This window comes from Peromyscus leucopus, chromosome 23 (genome assembly GCF_004664715.2).
Source record: "Peromyscus leucopus breed LL Stock chromosome 23, UCI_PerLeu_2.1, whole genome shotgun sequence".
Taxonomy (NCBI): domain Eukaryota; kingdom Metazoa; phylum Chordata; class Mammalia; order Rodentia; family Cricetidae; genus Peromyscus; species Peromyscus leucopus.
In genome coordinates, this window is record NC_051082.1 from 9,034,400 (window position 1) to 9,051,288 (window position 16,889).

The following is a 16,889-nucleotide window of genomic DNA, read 5'->3' on the forward strand; positions in this document are numbered from 1 at the left end:
TGATAGGTAGATAATAGATAATTGACATATGATAAATGATAGATTAGATATAAAATTAAAAATAGATGATTGATTGATACCTAGAAGATAGACTAATAGATAGATAATAGATGAATAGATATATAGATGATAGATCATAGATAGATAATATATAGATGATAGATTGATAGAGGATAGATAGATGATAATATATAGATGATAGGTAGATAGGTGATAGATGGGTACATGATTGACAGATAGAGGATTCAGGCAGAGATGTCAGAGGCAGACAGATACTAGGCTGTTGCACCGTGGCTGTGTGTTCCAGTGACAGGGTCCCTTCCCTAACTGACCAGTGCAAACACCTTGGGCAGTTCCTCGAGGGCTTCAACCAATCATGTCCAGCAATGATCTGAAGCTGGCTTGGGAGATCCCTTTGGAATAGAATGCCGAGTCAAGCTTTCTGTGAGTCTGGGCCCTGGTCCTCAGTCATGACACCTGCTAACCTTGGTGGCAAGAAGCCAGACACTCACTTACCTCCCTCTTGGCCCCCAGGAAACGGGGTGCACAGAGCACATCTGCATGGGCTCTATCATGCTGCCATCCCAGCACACTCGGAAGCCAGAAGACGTCCACACCAAGGACCAGCTCTTCCCACTAGCCAAAGAATTTCTCGACCAATACTACTCATCCATTAAAAGGCAAGTACAGGAGCCCGGGCAGTTGGACCAGTGGGAAAATGCTCACCGTTTAAGTGTGACGACCTGAGTTCAGATCCCCAGCACTCTTGTGAAAACAGAGCGTGTTGTTGTGTGTCTGCGACTCCACTGCGGGTGGAGTAGAGACAGGCAAATCCCTGGAACTCACTGGACTGCCAGCCTTGCAAAATTGATGAGCTCCTGGTTCAGTGAGAGACCCTGCCTGAAAAAGTAAGAAGGAGAGAGATTGAGAAAGACACCCCTGTTCCCCACCTCATAAAGGCTCCTTCACCTGTTAGTAGCACAGAGCTTTAACGCACACACACACTCATGCACACAGACATGCATATACACACATGCACACACACACACATGCATGCACACAGACACTCATGCACACAGACACTCATGCACACAGACACGCATATATACACATGCACACACATACACTCATGCACACAGACATGCATATACACACATGCACACACACATGCACGCGCACACACACTCATGCACACAGATATCCATATACACACATGCACACACACTCATGCACACAGACACACATATACACACATGCACACACGTGTACACACACACATACACACACATACACTCGTGCACACAGACACACACACACACACAAACACAAACACACACGGAACACTTCCAAGCCATCACATTGCGGCCCCCTCTCTGTCCCCGCTCCCTTAGGTTTGGCTCCAAGGCCCACATGGACAGGCTGGAGGAGGTGAATAAGGAGATCGAAAGCACCAGCACCTACCAGCTCAAGGACACCGAGCTCATCTACGGCGCCAAGCACGCTTGGCGGAATGCTGCTCGATGTGTGGGCAGGATCCAGTGGTCCAAGCTGCAGGTAGGTGGTGACACTCAGACTCCTGGGAGACCCTCTGGGAGGGAGGGAGCCGAGGGGGGAGAGGGAGCTTCAAAAGAGATCCAGTCTGGTGGAGGTCTACCGGAACACGGCTCTCCAGTGAATGACACTGCCATGCCTCCTGGTACGATCCAGGCTGTCCTGTTTGCCAAAGACCCCAACACTCCTTTTTTCTTGCACCTGCCTGATGGTGTTCACTTCTGCGTCCCTGGCATGAGTCTGTCCTAGAGAGTAGTTTAATGTTACAAGTAGATTGGTTTGTAGGATCAAGGCTTTCTGTGCAATGGGCTGTGTGAACCTATATTCTGCATCCTGATGATTTCATTATAGCATTTCATTTCTATAACGTATTTGGATCATGTTCACTCCCCACTACCTTCTCTAGGTGCCTTCACATTCCCAGCTGGTCCTCTTCTACGTCCATGTCTTATATTTTATTGTTATGTTCTGTGACCCACTGATTTGATTTGGGCTTCTGGCATGAGCTGGGGGTGGGGTGGGAGTTGGGGTTATTCACTGGGGTGTGGTCAGCTCTCCAGTGTGATGCCACCAAAGGAAGCAAGAAGCTATCAATTGCCACTAGCTCCTCAGGGCAGAGTGGGGTCTTGTGAGCCCCCACCTCCACCCTCTGTTCTAGATTATTTGATTTTTTTTTTTTGTGCTTGTTTTGAAATGCCTGGTGAGCCCACAGAAAATATAAACCAGCCCGCTACAGCTCACTCCTTTCTCCACCACCCTGCTTTCCTAGTCATTTGCCCTCTGTGCATATTTTTGGAGATATTTACTCAGTTATTAGCATACAAAAAAAGGGAATACAAAATTATACAGTCTGGACCTCGAGAATAGGGGCCTGGATATCTAAGATGGGGTGCAGCTGGAGTGTGTTCAGGTTACCTGAGAAAGGAAGCCCTCCCTGGGGCTGCCAGGGAGATGGGAGGCAGTCAGCAATCCCACCATGCACTTTTTGCAGCCAGCAATCCCACCATGCACTTTTTGCAGCCAGCAATCCCACCATGCACTTTTTGCAGCCAGCAATCCCACCATGCACTTTTTGCAGCCAGCAATCCCACCATGCCCTTTTGCAGCCAGCAATTCCACCATGCACTTTTTTTTGCAGGTATTTGATGCCAGAGACTGCACCACAGCCCACGGCATGTTCAACTACATCTGCAACCACGTGAAGTACGCCACCAACAAAGGGAACCTCAGGTGAGTTGTCCTGCTGGGTGGGGTGGGGCGGGGGCTGTCCCTGCAGCATGGAGTTCTGGTTCTGGATATGGCTCAGCTGCCGGGAGAGAAGGCTGTCCCCTCCTGGGGAGGCAGCCCAGATGGCAGAAATAGCCTGGCATTCTTCTCCCCTGCTCCTCCTCCTCTGCTGGAAAGAACAACAGAAAACTGAGCATCTCACTGGACTGTAGTTCCCTGCCACCCACGGAGAGGACGGGGAACTAGTTAGGATTCCTAGAAAGAAAAAAATAATAATAATAACAAACTCCCATTTCCAAGTAGAGCCAGTCCTCACAGCATCCCACCCTGCTGTCTGTGGCTGCCTCCCATTCCACAGGACACTATGCTTTCCAATTCTGCCCCATCTGACCCCACCTTGGACTCTTGGAGCAATACAAAGAGCATAGCCTACAGGAGCCAGCTGAGGCAGGGAGGCACCTTGGTCTGTGATTTCCACACTGGCCTCAGCTGCTCCCTCACAGATGAGACCCCATCCACAGCTGGCTGCACTTGTCAATCCTGCTGGTGACTTACTTCTGTTCCCCGCTGCTGAGAATCAGTCCCGCCTCAGAAACACCCAAGGCTTTTTCAGGGATATTCCCACAACACCCCCCCCAACCCTGGGGTGCCCTGAGCTCATACAGAGAAGGCTTGTCTGCCTCCAGCATGGATTTCCTCGCCGCCTAAGCCACCGGTAGAGACAGAAATAATTTGTATGCAAGGAATTCATGTTTAGGACTCTTTGCTAAATAACATCACCCTGAGAAAACATCAAAGAACGTTCTAGCGAGTGGGCTAGAGAGGATGCTCAGCTGGTGAGGTGTGCTCACCACACAGGCACTGGGGGGGGGGGGGTCTGAGTTCAAATTCAGAACCCAGGTTTCAAAAAGCCAGGTGTAGTGGTACGTGCTTGCCATTCCAGGGCTGCGGAAGTGGGGATGGATTCCTGAGCCTGTTCTCCAGCCAGCCTAGCACAGTCAGTGAGCTCCACGATGACTGAGAGACCTTGTCTCAAAAAGCATGATGGGCCTCTGGCCTCCGTGTACATGCACGTACACACACACACACATACACACACACACACACAGAGAGAGAGAGAGAGAGAGAGAGAGAAAGAGAGAGAGAGAGAGAGAGAGAACCTTCCAGCATATTCTAAACTCTGAATGATGGCGGGCCTTGCCAAGACTAAGCGCTCAAGTCGCTTAGGGTCTCTTCTGGTGGTTCTCAAGGGACACTGTGAGCTGGCAAGAGGAGGGGGGTCACCCCACACTCGGCAGCACCCCTCTGCTGTGTTCAATGATCTACTTTGGGGAGAGGAGCTTCGTGGAGAGCTTAATTAACATAATCACTTAGGGTTGTTTTCTTAAGATGTAAATCTCGGGTCTCAAAACTACGCCACAGACACAGGAGGAGGATGTACGACTGCGAGCCGAAATAGTTTATGCCTGAGCGGGTGACTCAACAGCACAGGCCTTCCAACTGCCCTCAGGTAGCTCCAGAAAGGCAGACGAGGAGGCGTGGCCGTGCTTCTGTCTCCCTCCAGCTCGGTTCCCGCGTGGAGAGCGAGTCTCACACCCCACTCGCTATGTGTGGCCCTCCTGTTTGTCAACAGGCTTCTTAAATGTATGTACACACAAACAGGCTCTGGCTGGTGGCCACGCACAGACATAGCCACGTGTCTTCATGCCAGAGGGAAGGCGGCTTGCCTGTCTCCCATGTGGTGCGGAGATTTTTCACTAAGAGATGTCGGAACCTCGTTTTTTTTTTTTTTTTTTTTTTTTTTTTTTTTTTTGCCTCCGTGAGTTGCCTTCAGCCCAGACTCTGTCCTCATTCTCTGGCGTCAGTGACATCGTGGCCTGCAGCAGCAAGTGCTGCATCCCCTGGCCCAGAGAGGAAGACCTACAAAACGCGCTCAAAAACGGGGTCCAGGGAGCTCCATCTCAAATGCTGTTTATGGAAATAGAACCTAGCTCAGCCTTGGCTGTGAGCCCGTGGCAGCAGAGAGGGATTTCAGACGAAGGATGGAACATGACATTCAGACAGGAGAGCATATGCCTTGCAGTGTGTGGTGGCACATCTCTTTCACGCCAGCCCTCAGGAGGCTGAGGTAGGAGGGTCACAACTTCAAGGCCAGGATGTGTGTTTCCCACCCTCCACCTTGCACACACTATGGGTTTTGTGGCAGGAGCTGGTAACTCAACTCCTTTCCCACCGCTAGGGACCCGAACATCCGATCCCCAGGCTTTGCCACTGTGTCCTCCAGAGGGCAAATCCCGCCCTAGTGACTCGTGTCCTTTCCCCTCTCCCAAGGTCGGCCATCACTATCTTCCCTCAGAGGACCGACGGTAAGCATGATTTCCGAGTGTGGAACTCACAGCTCATCCGCTACGCCGGTTACAAGCAGCCGGATGGCTCCACCTTGGGGGACCCCGCCAATGTGCAATTTACAGAGGTGAGCTGAGAGGCAGCACCAAGCCCGTCCCTGGCTGGGCTTTCGGTTCCCCCAGGCTTTTCCACTTGAACGTTTTTTATCCCAGAGGGGCCAGGCAGCAAGGAACAAAGGACCCACTCCTCAGACCTGCCCTGACACGTAACCGCCCACCACCTCATTCTCACAACACAGCCCCGTAGGGGAGCTTCCGCCCCCTTTCAGAGTTGGATAGACTGAGTCTTGCCAATGCCGAGGAATTTATCCTCAACTATTAGATGAATGAAGGAATGTCTAAGACTCTAGGGAAGGTCTTCCAGCTTCCCACCAGGAGAAATGTTGTCCAGTGAAGTCACATCCCTGGCCACCTTCCTGAGCTGACAGACGTAGCTCCTTCATGTGTTGATCAATAGTGTGAGCCAAGTGTGGTGGCGCACGCCTCTAATCCCAGCACTTGGGAAGCAGAGGTAGAGGGGTCTCTGTGAGTTGGAGGCCAGCCTGGTCTACAACAGTGAGTGCCAGGACAGCCAGGACTACACAGAGAAACTGTATCTTGAAGCAAAAAAAAGTTTGAGTTATCAATCCTTCCTGGAGCGAGCTTGACTCGCCCAGGCATCTGTATTCCACAATGCTGGGGACCAAAGTTGACAAATGCTACCAAGAGAACCAAAACTGCCCATCTCCCTTCCCAGGGTCCCTTCCATGTGGACACAGTGAGCCGCAGTTCAGGGAAGAGACGCTATCAAATAGGCTGTGCCCACTGGTTACACAGCAAACAGATGCCAATGTCGGGGTTCCCCCTTTATTCGACCCACACACACCCTGCTTTTCTCCCCACCCCTGTGTGCTGACTTCATATGCATAGGGCTTTTCTCATTGAAATGTGATAATCCTGAGAACTGACTGTAACCAGGGCAACCAGGAGCCGCACCTGTGCACTCAGAGCCTGGGCCAGATTCCCCAGACTCCGTTCTACTTGGCTGGGCGCTAACTGCCAAGCGTGTACTTGGCTGACCTTGGCTCCTGCTTAGCTGAACATAACCATGCGCCCCAATCTTTTTCCTTATCTGTGTCCAGAACCATCCCTGACCAGGATGTGTCCTCCTGAAGTCAAGATGTAGGACTTCTGTTTCCACTCATACTGCACACAGAAACATCCCAAACCTGGCCATGTTGTTATATGGAGCCCTTCATGTCCCCGATGGTGGCCTGTGCATGCATATGCTTGTAAGCATGCTACACAGCTGAGCTGACCCCAACCAAGAGATCTCCAAGACGACCACAGACAATCAGGGAAAGGGCTCATCAATAGTCTTATATTGAGTATATTTTGAAATTATAGTAGTAGAGTAGAGCAAATTAGCATATGGATAGATTAGGAAACCTCGTGGATTAAGTATATTTAATTTTACTACTAAATATCATAATTAAAATAGACTTACTTCTTTGTGCATCATGGTGGTGTACACCTGTACTTCCAGCACTCTGGAGACTAAGGTGGAAGGGTTGTGAGTTTGAGGCCAGCCTGAGCTACATAGTGAGACTGTGTCTCAAAACATAATAGAGCTGGCGAGGTGACTCAGTAAGCAAAGGGTTTGTTGCACAAGCTTGAGAGCCTGAACATGGATTCCCAGCACCCACAGAAAGCTCGACACAGAGACACATGCCTGTAATACCGGCACAGAGGAGCTACAGACAGGAGGATCCTGCCTGTCGGCTGCCGATCTAGCCACACCTGTGAGCTCCAGGTGCAGCCAGAGGCCATGTCTCAAAAAAGTTGGTAGAGCCCAGTGTGGTAGCACACACCTTGGGTCCAGCACTCTGGAGCCAGAGGCCTCCCTGGACTACTTAGTGAGTTCCAGGACAGTCAGGGCTACACAGTGAGACCCTCACGGCTGGAGAGATGGCTCTATGGTTAACAGCATTAGTGGTTCTTCCATAGGACCATGGTTCAGTTCCCAGCACCCACATGGTGATTCACAACTGTCTATAACTCCAGTTCAAGGAAATCTAACACCCTTTTCTAGCCTCCACAGGCACCAGGGATGCACTTTGTACATAGACATATACCCAAGCAAACCACCCACACACATAAAATAAAAACAATAAAGTTTTTTTTTTAAAAAAAAGACCCTCTCTAATAAAATAAGGTTGAAAGCCTACACACATAAGCACATACACAGTATGCACACACCTCAGAGAGAACACGTAAAACAAAAATCAAAGAATAAAAATGTATACAATTAGTAAATGGATATTGACATTTAATGCACTTTATTATATTCTATAAACATAGATTTTAATATATTTAGTAAATGAACAAATGTCTTACTTAATTTTGGTGTCAAATGTCTCATTAAAATCTTAATCCATTGTTAATGAATTATTATTCATATGAGGTACATAGTTGGATTTAAAATTCACAGTTTAATATGAGTATGCTAGTGAAGTGAGCCTCATTTCTTGGGTTTTTTCTTTTTAATGAGGCCTCCAGAACACTTGGACTCCTGTGTCTCTCTGTGTCTGTGGACAGCTGTGCGTTTTTCTACAGTGAGCCACAGCACTGGAGATCTCCTTTGTATCTTGCCGCACTTAACACCACACATAAAGCTAGCCTGTGGGGGATGCCACAGTTAGTCAGACTCAGCCCTCATCCCCTCTGTGTGCCCAGCCGGCCCAGGAGACCCTTTCTGGACAGTGCTGACCTGTGTCCCCTGGAGAAGTTGCCCTGGTTCTATGGTGAGGTCAGACTGAGCTTGTAAAGGAGGCTTTTATTTTATTTTATTTTTTAAGCTCCTCTCATGACTGAGAGGCCCCAGAGAGCTTGTGTGAGGACCTCTGCTTGCCCTGGCCCCCTGTGCCTGCTGTGCATGGAGGGGCAGGGGCAGAGATGTGACAGGGGGACTCTGTTTGTAGATCTGCATACAGCAGGGCTGGAAAGCCCCGAGAGGCCGCTTCGACGTCCTGCCGCTCCTGCTCCAGGCCAACGGCAACGACCCTGAGCTCTTCCAGATCCCCCCAGAGCTGGTGCTGGAAGTGCCCATCAGGCACCCCAAGTAAGAGGAACTGCCCTGGGAGTCGAGGTCCCCCCAAAAAACTCCTCTGTCCATCTCCTGCTCCACCCCCACCCCAGGTTCTCCCAACCCCAACAGACAGCAAGAGGGTCCTAGGTCCCATCCTGGCTATCAGGCTGGGAGACAAGGGGTCCTTCTGAACCAGCCTGAGCCATCAGACACGTCTACTCCTAGGCAACTCCATGACCTGCCCTTTGCCCAGCCATTGGGGTCACATGAGTAGACACACCTACTGTCTTACTATGGACATGGGCATTCCGTCGAGGAAGCTGCATACAGTGGCTGACTCTGAGTGAACCAAGTTCAGACAGAATCTAGAGCCCAGAAGTAGCGAGGAGATCAGGGTCAGAGAAGCAGGTGGCATGTGCCCTTTAAGAGTAAAGGACGTGCTAGGTCCGTGAGATGTTAGTTAGATGGCTCAGCTGGTAACGGAGCTTGCCGCCAAGACTAACTTCTTGAGTTGGATCTTCGAGCCCACACCAGGGAGGACAGAACTGACTCCTTCCTGTAAGCTGTCCTCGAGAGCACGCATGCGCGCACGCATGCGCGCATGCACACACACAAGTAAATAAATGTAATTATAAGATGAATGAAGGAAAGCCACACTGAGGTGCTAGACTGGAGCCTAACCTAAGGGAGGTTGCTAAGAAACTTAAGTAATGTGCCAAACAGACCTTAAAAACCAAGTTAATTATTTTTAATCTATGATGAACTATATCTCAACTTTTGAAATAAAAACAGGATTCAGCTCAGACCTGCCATGAGGGTGAGATGATAGGTGAGTCACACAAGAGGAAGCCTGTCTATGTAAAGAGTTTTTTTTTTTTAATGTTTATTTTTTTTTTTAAGTGTGGCTTCATTTAAAATATCCTGTATACAAATGACGGTGCTGACCTTGTTGGCTAAGCCTCTGGGGGAACCTGCAATGTTACAACCCGGCACTGGTACCCCACCTGCCTTGCCTGAGTCTTCCCTGGACAGGGAACACCTGTCCTGGGGCTCCTGATGCACTGGAACACACAACCAGATGCCGAGGCACACTTGGCTTCCCTTCATCTCTAGGTCCGTCCAACCAACTTCACAGTCCTTACTCTGTCCAGCCGTGGCACTAGCTTAGGGGCCCACTGTGTCCCTGCTTCTGTGGTTTGTGTCAAAGAGGAGAGAAGACTGTAGAAAAACAACTCCTAACACACTCGGTTCCAAAAGAGCACAGCAGAGGAGAAATAGGAGGTCCCCCCGGACCCAGCCGGACATTGGGAAGGTTTCCCAGAGAGAGAAACATTAAGCACAGATTTAAAAGTGAAAGGCAGAGGCAGGAGGAGATTGTGGGGAGGTGGAGATGTCAATGATCTGGTTCTGTGCATGGTCCCAGCGGGTACGGGGCGCCTGGAGCATCCCCAACCTGAGGATGCTGCCCCCATGTGCTTGGGAGACACTGCTCCGTGCTGAGCGGGGCGGGGTGGGGGGCCGTTTGCTCTCTGCAGGTTTGACTGGTTTAAAGACCTGGGCCTCAAATGGTACGGCCTTCCTGCTGTGTCCAACATGCTGCTCGAGATTGGCGGCCTGGAGTTCAGCGCCTGTCCCTTCAGCGGCTGGTACATGGGCACAGAGATCGGCGTCCGTGACTACTGTGACAACTCTCGATACAACATCCTGGAGGTGAGGTCCCTGGGTGGGGGAACAGTGGGCAACTGCTCAGCAGCTTTGGGGTTTGGGAGATGACGGGACAGAACTGCAGTCCTGGTGAATCTTCTAGACATGCCAGAAGCGCCTATGTCTTTCCTAGCGATGGTTGAAGTAGCAAGTAGCGCAGCCACCTCCACAGCGAATACCTACCGTGCAAGCACCTTGCACATGAAGTCCTCCCTTGACACATCCACGGAGGATTCCCTGGACCCTTCTAGCTACGACTATCTGCAGAGGGGCCGAGAGACGGCTCAGTTGGTGAAGGGCTTCCCACCCAACCTGAGTTTAATCCCCAGAACTCACATTTTAAAATCCAGGATTGGTAGTGGGTACCTATAACCCCGAGACCAGGGGAGTGGAGACAGATGGGTCTCTGGGACTCGCTGGACGGACAGCCTAGCCTTCTTGGTCAGTTCCAGGCCACTGTGAGAGCCTGCCTCAGAAGATGAGATAGATGCCCCCCAAAGAACAACACTGGTGCCTGAGGTGTCTCTCTGGCTTCTGCATGAACATATATAGCATGTGCACCCACACACATGTATGCGCATGTGTATACTCATGCATGCGCGCGCGCGCGCGCACACACACACACACACACACACACACACACACACACACACACACACTCCTACCTCAGATGCTCAAGTCCCATACATAAAATGCTGCCGTATTTACACTGAGCCTCCCGTATATTTGAACCTTCTGGAGCTGGCATATGATTCTAGACTCAGGGTAGGTACTATATAAAGGGCTGTCCCTCTACAGTCCAAGGAGCAGTGATGGGGGAATGGCTTCACATGCTTTGGACAGATGCAGTTCTTTCTAATATTTTGGTCCAGGGTGATCTGACCATGCAGTTGAGGAGTGCTCGGTGTAGAGGGCCAGCTGAAGAAGCTATGCAGGGTGTGTGTGTGTGTTCCTGGAGGACTGGGGCTCTTGGTTTATTAAGTTTGTTCGGGTTTGGTTTTCTGGTTGCCTCTGTGATGCTAGGGGTTGAACCAGGGTCCTTGAGCAAGCTCTCTACCATTGAGCTAGAGCCCTAGCTGGACTTTGTATTTTTTGTTGTATTTTGTTTGTCAACAAATGTCCTAACAACGATTTGCAACTGTTGACCTTGTTTTCAAAGCAGTTAGAGAGAAACTGAGAGGTCAATGCTGGGCTTGGATCACACAGTCTATCAGTTGAAGAGTTGAGATTAGAACTCAGAGCCAAGTGCTGGGTTTATGCTGTTAAAAACCCACTGGCGTCACCAGGCGTAGCCCATGCCTGTAATCCCATACTCGGGAGGTAGAATCTAGAGGATCAGGAGTTCAGGGCTGTCCTCTACTACACGGCAAGTTCCAAGCCAGCCTGGGCTACATGAGACCCTGTTTCAAAAACATGAAAAACAAAGTAATGTTCACTGGTGTCACTATAGAAAGTAGTTGTCAGAGTTTCTTGGTGGTAGGACCTCAGTCCATAGGACTTTTACACCGTTGGTCTGGGGTATGGCCTGGGTATCAGCATTTTTACAGCTCCCTAGAAGATTCTACTAGATGAACACCAGGATATACAAACCTCTGGCACCAAAGGAAGAAAAAACACATCAGTCCACATCCTAGTTTAAGCAACATCTGGAAGCGGTTTGGGCTTTTCTTCAAGTCAGAAAGGGCACTTTTTAACAAATTTGTATTCTTTAAATCAAAGTAATGCTGCCCAATGTCCCAGTTGTGTGTACCCTCCCCCATTTCAGAAATTTACCAGGGTGGTAAGCATATCACATAAAGCAGAAGCCATTCACTTTCTGCAGAGGTATCCCCCGATTCCGATCCAAGCTAAACTGAAAGCCTTCACCTCGGACAGTGAATTAATAAGTCTGCTCTCTGCTCTCCAAGTCACCTCAGGACTTTAAATGAGAGGCTCTGCCACCCCGGCCCTTCAATTCCAGCTGCTGGATATACAATGTCAGCCGGGGCTAAGAAGCAATTTACCCAGACTGAGGGATGGTGGCATCTGAGCGTAGTAATGAGACCTGGGCTCCCACCAGCGACCAGCCTTGACAAAGAGAAGGAAAGGCATGACTTTAATTAAGGAATTTGCCTCAGGCCTCTGCGTCCGGGCTGTTCATTCTGTTATGTCAAATACTAATGCCAGGACGTATTTCTTTCAAGTTATTTTGCTAGAGTGTTGTTGGCTGAGAAATCAGCTAGCTCCCGGCTCTCCAGGTCTCAAGTGTCAGGCATTAGCACAGTCTTCTCCATTGATTGGCACATGAGTTTTGGTGGCAAAAGGGCCAACCATGTCTCTTTGGTTACCACCTGGATTGTCAGCAGCAAATCTTTGGAACCTGTGGGCCAGTTAGCCCATGAATGGGTTCACTGATAATTAAAGAACTCCACCACTCACAACACAGCTGTCTTTGAAATCCAGAGTTAGCCAGCCCGTGAGTCTATGTTTCCTTCACCCTTCCAGGAAGTAGCCAAGAAGATGGACTTGGACACCAGGAAGACGTCCTCACTGTGGAAGGACCAGGCGCTGGTGGAGATCAACATTGCTGTTCTGTACAGCTTCCAGGTACCCTAAGGCTCAGCGCCATGCTCAAGCCTCAAAAGAGAGAGGGGGGAAAGAACTTTCTAGAAACTCCAAACAGAGGATCAAGGGTTCTGCCAACAAGATCCACCTTTGGGAGCTGGAGACGTGACTCTGTCAGTATATAGTAGAGTGCTGGCCTCACAAGCATGGGGTTCTAAAGTCAACCCCCGAACCCACACAGAGAGCCAGATGGAGGGGACAATGCTTGTAATCCCAGCGATGCTGATAGAGGAGGCAGAAACAGGCGAATCCCTGGCTCTTCACTGGCCATCCAGCCTAGCCCAGCTTGGTGAAGCTCTGGGCCAAGAGGAGACTCTGACTCAAACGGACATCTGAAGAAAGTTCCCCTCTGACCTCCATACACATACACACGTGCACCTTCCTACACACTTGAACACACACACACACACACACACACACACACACACACACACACACACACAATATCACCTTCAGGGGGCTCCCATCTGTCAATGTGACCTACTTCCTGCCCACATGCCTTCCTGTCTTGTGGGCCTTGGCAGGGTAGACATTTGCTGCCGAGAAGTGGGAGAGAACCCTGGACTTGATACTCCCCATTCTGCAGTTTGAGGGCAGTATCTCCATGCTTTGTCATCTCTTAGAGACTCTGGCATTCACATCCCAGGGACGTCACCCAACCTCACTCTCAGCCACATAGCTCCCTGCCCCCACCCCCACAAGGAGTTCTAGTAAGGTGGGTGGGAAGTATGCCACCTAGAAAGTGCCGCTTTTGAGCACAAGGTGGGCACTGGCAATTCTTCCGGTTGTCCAGACACTAACTGGGATCTCAGCCTCCGCTTTCAGGACTTGAGGTCAGCCCTGTCCTGGGAGCGCCAGAGGCCTCAGTCTGAGTAGACAGAGGACAAGCATGTTCATGCAGGCCTTGGGTAGATGTGAATAGAGCAAGCACCTCACAAAACATCATGGTGCAGAGATCTGTAGGGGTGGCGGGGCAAGAGGCCACCTCCCAGGGAGAATTAAGGAGCTGTGGAAATGATCAGAACTGAGCCCCTGGTGGAGACACTCAGGCCATAGGAGAGGTGGGGGAAGGAACGGAGTCAGGGCAGTGTCTCTCTTGACAACTTGGGAATCTATGCCCGCCAGCTCCAGCCTGTACCAGACACTGGTCCGCCCACCTCCACGCTGGCTCGCTCCTCTGATCTCCAGTCAGCTCGAACTCACTCCTTAAAACTAAGTTGAGAGGATTTCATTTCACTGGGATAAATAGTTACAGAAGATAAGTAAAGCATGAAATAAGTAAACAAATGTAAGAAAAACAAAACCAAAGCCCTGAGATTCTAGCTCCCGCCTGAGGCTCGCCCCCGGGGGTTAGAGAAAGGTGGGGGAGGGAAGATGGGCAAGATTGACAGGCAGGTCTTAGAAGCACACTAGCACCAAGCAGAAACTTTGTCCTGTACCGTTAGGCTTCAAGAACTCAGACTCATCCCAAGGCAGCCCCTTTGGCAGACTCTGTAAGGAGGGATCCCAAACATCCCACCTTCTCTCCATTCCTGACTCCTTGTCCCTTCTCCCGCAGAGTGACAAGGTGACCATCGTTGACCACCACTCTGCCACGGAGTCCTTCATCAAACACATGGAAAATGAATACCGCTGCAGAGGGGGCTGCCCCGCCGACTGGGTGTGGATTGTGCCCCCCATGTCCGGCAGCATCACCCCTGTCTTCCACCAGGAGATGCTCAACTATCGACTCACCCCATCCTTCGAATACCAGGTCCTGCCCCCACACTGCCCTGCACGCTCCCCCTCTGCCCCGAGATCTACCCTGCCCTGGGCCAAGTTTTCCCAACCCACAGGGGCCCGTCTCTACGGGGTCAGTGCTGTGGACTCACGTGCGCCCAGTAGCCCCAAGAGACTTACGGAGACGGGAAATGAGTATTCAGGAAGAGGATGTGCTTATCCAGGAAGAGTTTGGGTTGGAGGGGGTGTGCACACCTAGAACCTCAGCACTCAGGAGGCATTAAGATGTCGAGTTTGCAGCCAGCCTGGGCTACATAGCTAGATCCTATCTCAGAGTCTGAAGGGACCTGGGCTAAGCGGGAAGGGCTGGTAGGACCATGCGGGGAGGCTGTGCCCATCGCCTTGTATAGGGACATCTGTGGCCATCCCTGGCTGCATCCCTACTTTGTAGGGCTGAGAGCTGGGCAGCCCTAGCTGCCCTGGGCATCTCCAGGTGGGATGGAATTTCCTCAGGGCTATGACTGGTATCACTGCTTCTCTTCCCAGCCTGACCCATGGAACACCCATGTGTGGAAGGGCACCAACGGGACCCCCACGAAGCGGCGAGCGATTGGCTTCAAGAAATTGGCAGAGTGAGTGCCCTGCACCAGGGGATGGAGGGGTCTGTTCACAAGCTGGGGGTACCTGGAGCTAGGCAGGTGTTGTACTCTGTGCCAGCACAGTGGTGGGTATTTCCATTCTACCACCACCATCACACACACACACAAACAGGATGGGGGTATAGGTAAGGCAGGCTGAGCTACATAACAACACCCTGTCTTTTTTTTTTTTTTTTTTTTTTTCTCTCGAGACAGGGTTTCTCTGTGTAGCTCTAGCTATCATGGAACTTACTCTGTAGACCAGGCTAGTCTTAAACTCACAGATCTGCCTGCCTCTGCCTCCTGAGTGCTGGGATTAAAGGTGTGTGCCACCACTGCCTGGCAAGACCCTGTCTTTTTTAAAATTTAGTAATAATAATAACAATTATTATTATTAATTACTATCATTATAATAATAAGGTTTAACTGAGCCAAAAGGAAGATCAGAAGGCTATGGACCGAGGGCACTAAGGAATCACTTTTAACCCAGGGTCCAGCTGTCGTATGTGGTGTACACCACCAAGATGACTTAATGGAAATCAACAGCTGTCTGTCCCAAGAAAGAAAACCCCACTGACCCCTCAGCAGGAACCTCTGTTTGCAGAAGACACCGATACAAGCTAAGCTAGCTTGTGTTCATCCCCTAGGTTCTAGAACTCTCAGGTGTGGCATCCAGGTGTGCAGCAGGTACCATTTATACTAGGAACCCCAGAGGCAAGACTCCCGTCCACCTTGCAGTACCTGATCCCATGAACCTGGACCTAGTAGATATTCTCATTCTCCCTCCATCCATTCCTTCTTCCCTCCTTTCTCTTCTTTGTTCCTCCCCGGCCCCAACCCCCGGCCACTAAGAGCCCACCAGCAGCCTCCTCCAGAGCACCCCAAATGGTCTCCAGAGAGCCTTTGTCTACAGTTCTGCAGGAGCCAGGAGAGAAAAGCAGTTGGAAGAAACACTGTTATTAAAGTTCAGGGTGGAGACCCTGTGGGTTAATTATCCACGCTCTCCGTGCTCCCAGCCTTCCAGGGGGAGCCCTCCAGGGCACTTTTATTCCTCTCCTTCCTCCCCCTGAGCTCAGAGGCTTCCTGCAGTGTGGGTGGTTTCCCCAATTCTATAAAATGATGAACTCCCTGCCAATATGCCTCAGGTGGGAGTTGTCTAGGAATTTGTCTCCCAGGAGATTCCTAGTAAGAACAGGGAGGGGAGTTTCAGGTTCAGCAAGGTAGAGCCAAGTCTGTGGTAGGCAGCCACTCCTGCCCTTCCCTCTTCCTCTCCATCTCCCCCTGGGCCTGCTCCTCCCCTGCCATTCCCACACTCCTAGCTTCGAGTTCTCAAACTTGATGTCAAACTCCTCCCAGCTTAGGCACAGGGTCTTTAAAAATTCACAGTGTCTTTCAAGAGATATTTGCTATCTATCTTGCTGCCTGCTAGGCACCAAGCTCCATGCAGAAGCTTGGCCGGATGTATGTTTGTAAATAAAGCAGTCTTGTTCTTCCTTCGTGGATGTTAAAAAAGTATTAATAACAACAGCAATAAAACCACTGAAGTTAGACCAGCGAGATGGTTCAGGGGGTAAAGGCACTTGCTGCCAAGCCTAAGGATCTGAATCGGAATCCCAGGATCCACACGATGGAAGGAGAGGATCAATTCGGTAGGCTGACCTCTGACCTCCGTGCCTGGGCTAAGGCAGAAGCACATGACTACCCATGCACACTAAATACGGGAATGAGAACAATTCTTATCTCGGAATCTCTAAAGCCCCTCTGATTCAGGGCTGGGAGATTATTGGTGACAAGGTTCTCAGGACTCAGGACTAGAAACAACCAGCCAACAGCAGCCATGTTGCCAACCTTGGACCTCGGAACTTGTTGCTCTGGGGAAATAATGCACAGGTCAATATGGCCTCCAAACTCTGGGGTGCTGTGTGTCTCTAGGGGTCCCTAAGTCTCATCCTAGCCTCCTGTGTCCCTTCCCTG

At 50.5% G+C, this 16,889-nt stretch overlaps 1 protein-coding gene across 3 annotated transcripts in view; it reads left to right on the forward strand.

Moving 5' to 3' along the window:
* Nos1 (nitric oxide synthase 1) overlaps nt 1–16,889 on the forward strand; it is a 170,302-nt gene that overhangs the window by 114,283 nt on the left and 39,130 nt on the right. For all 3 annotated transcript variants that reach the window (XM_037198645.1, XM_028878816.2, XM_028878814.2), the window contains exons 5-13: nt 535–680; nt 1,392–1,554; nt 2,690–2,781; nt 5,110–5,251; nt 8,144–8,283; nt 9,786–9,960; nt 12,439–12,540; nt 14,117–14,311; nt 14,824–14,909. In XM_037198645.1, coding sequence (XP_037054540.1) covers nt 535–680; nt 1,392–1,554; nt 2,690–2,781; nt 5,110–5,251; nt 8,144–8,283; nt 9,786–9,960; nt 12,439–12,540; nt 14,117–14,311; nt 14,824–14,909 — 1,241 coding nt within the window. The remainder of the gene's footprint in view (nt 1–534; nt 681–1,391; nt 1,555–2,689; nt 2,782–5,109; nt 5,252–8,143; nt 8,284–9,785; nt 9,961–12,438; nt 12,541–14,116; nt 14,312–14,823; nt 14,910–16,889) is intronic.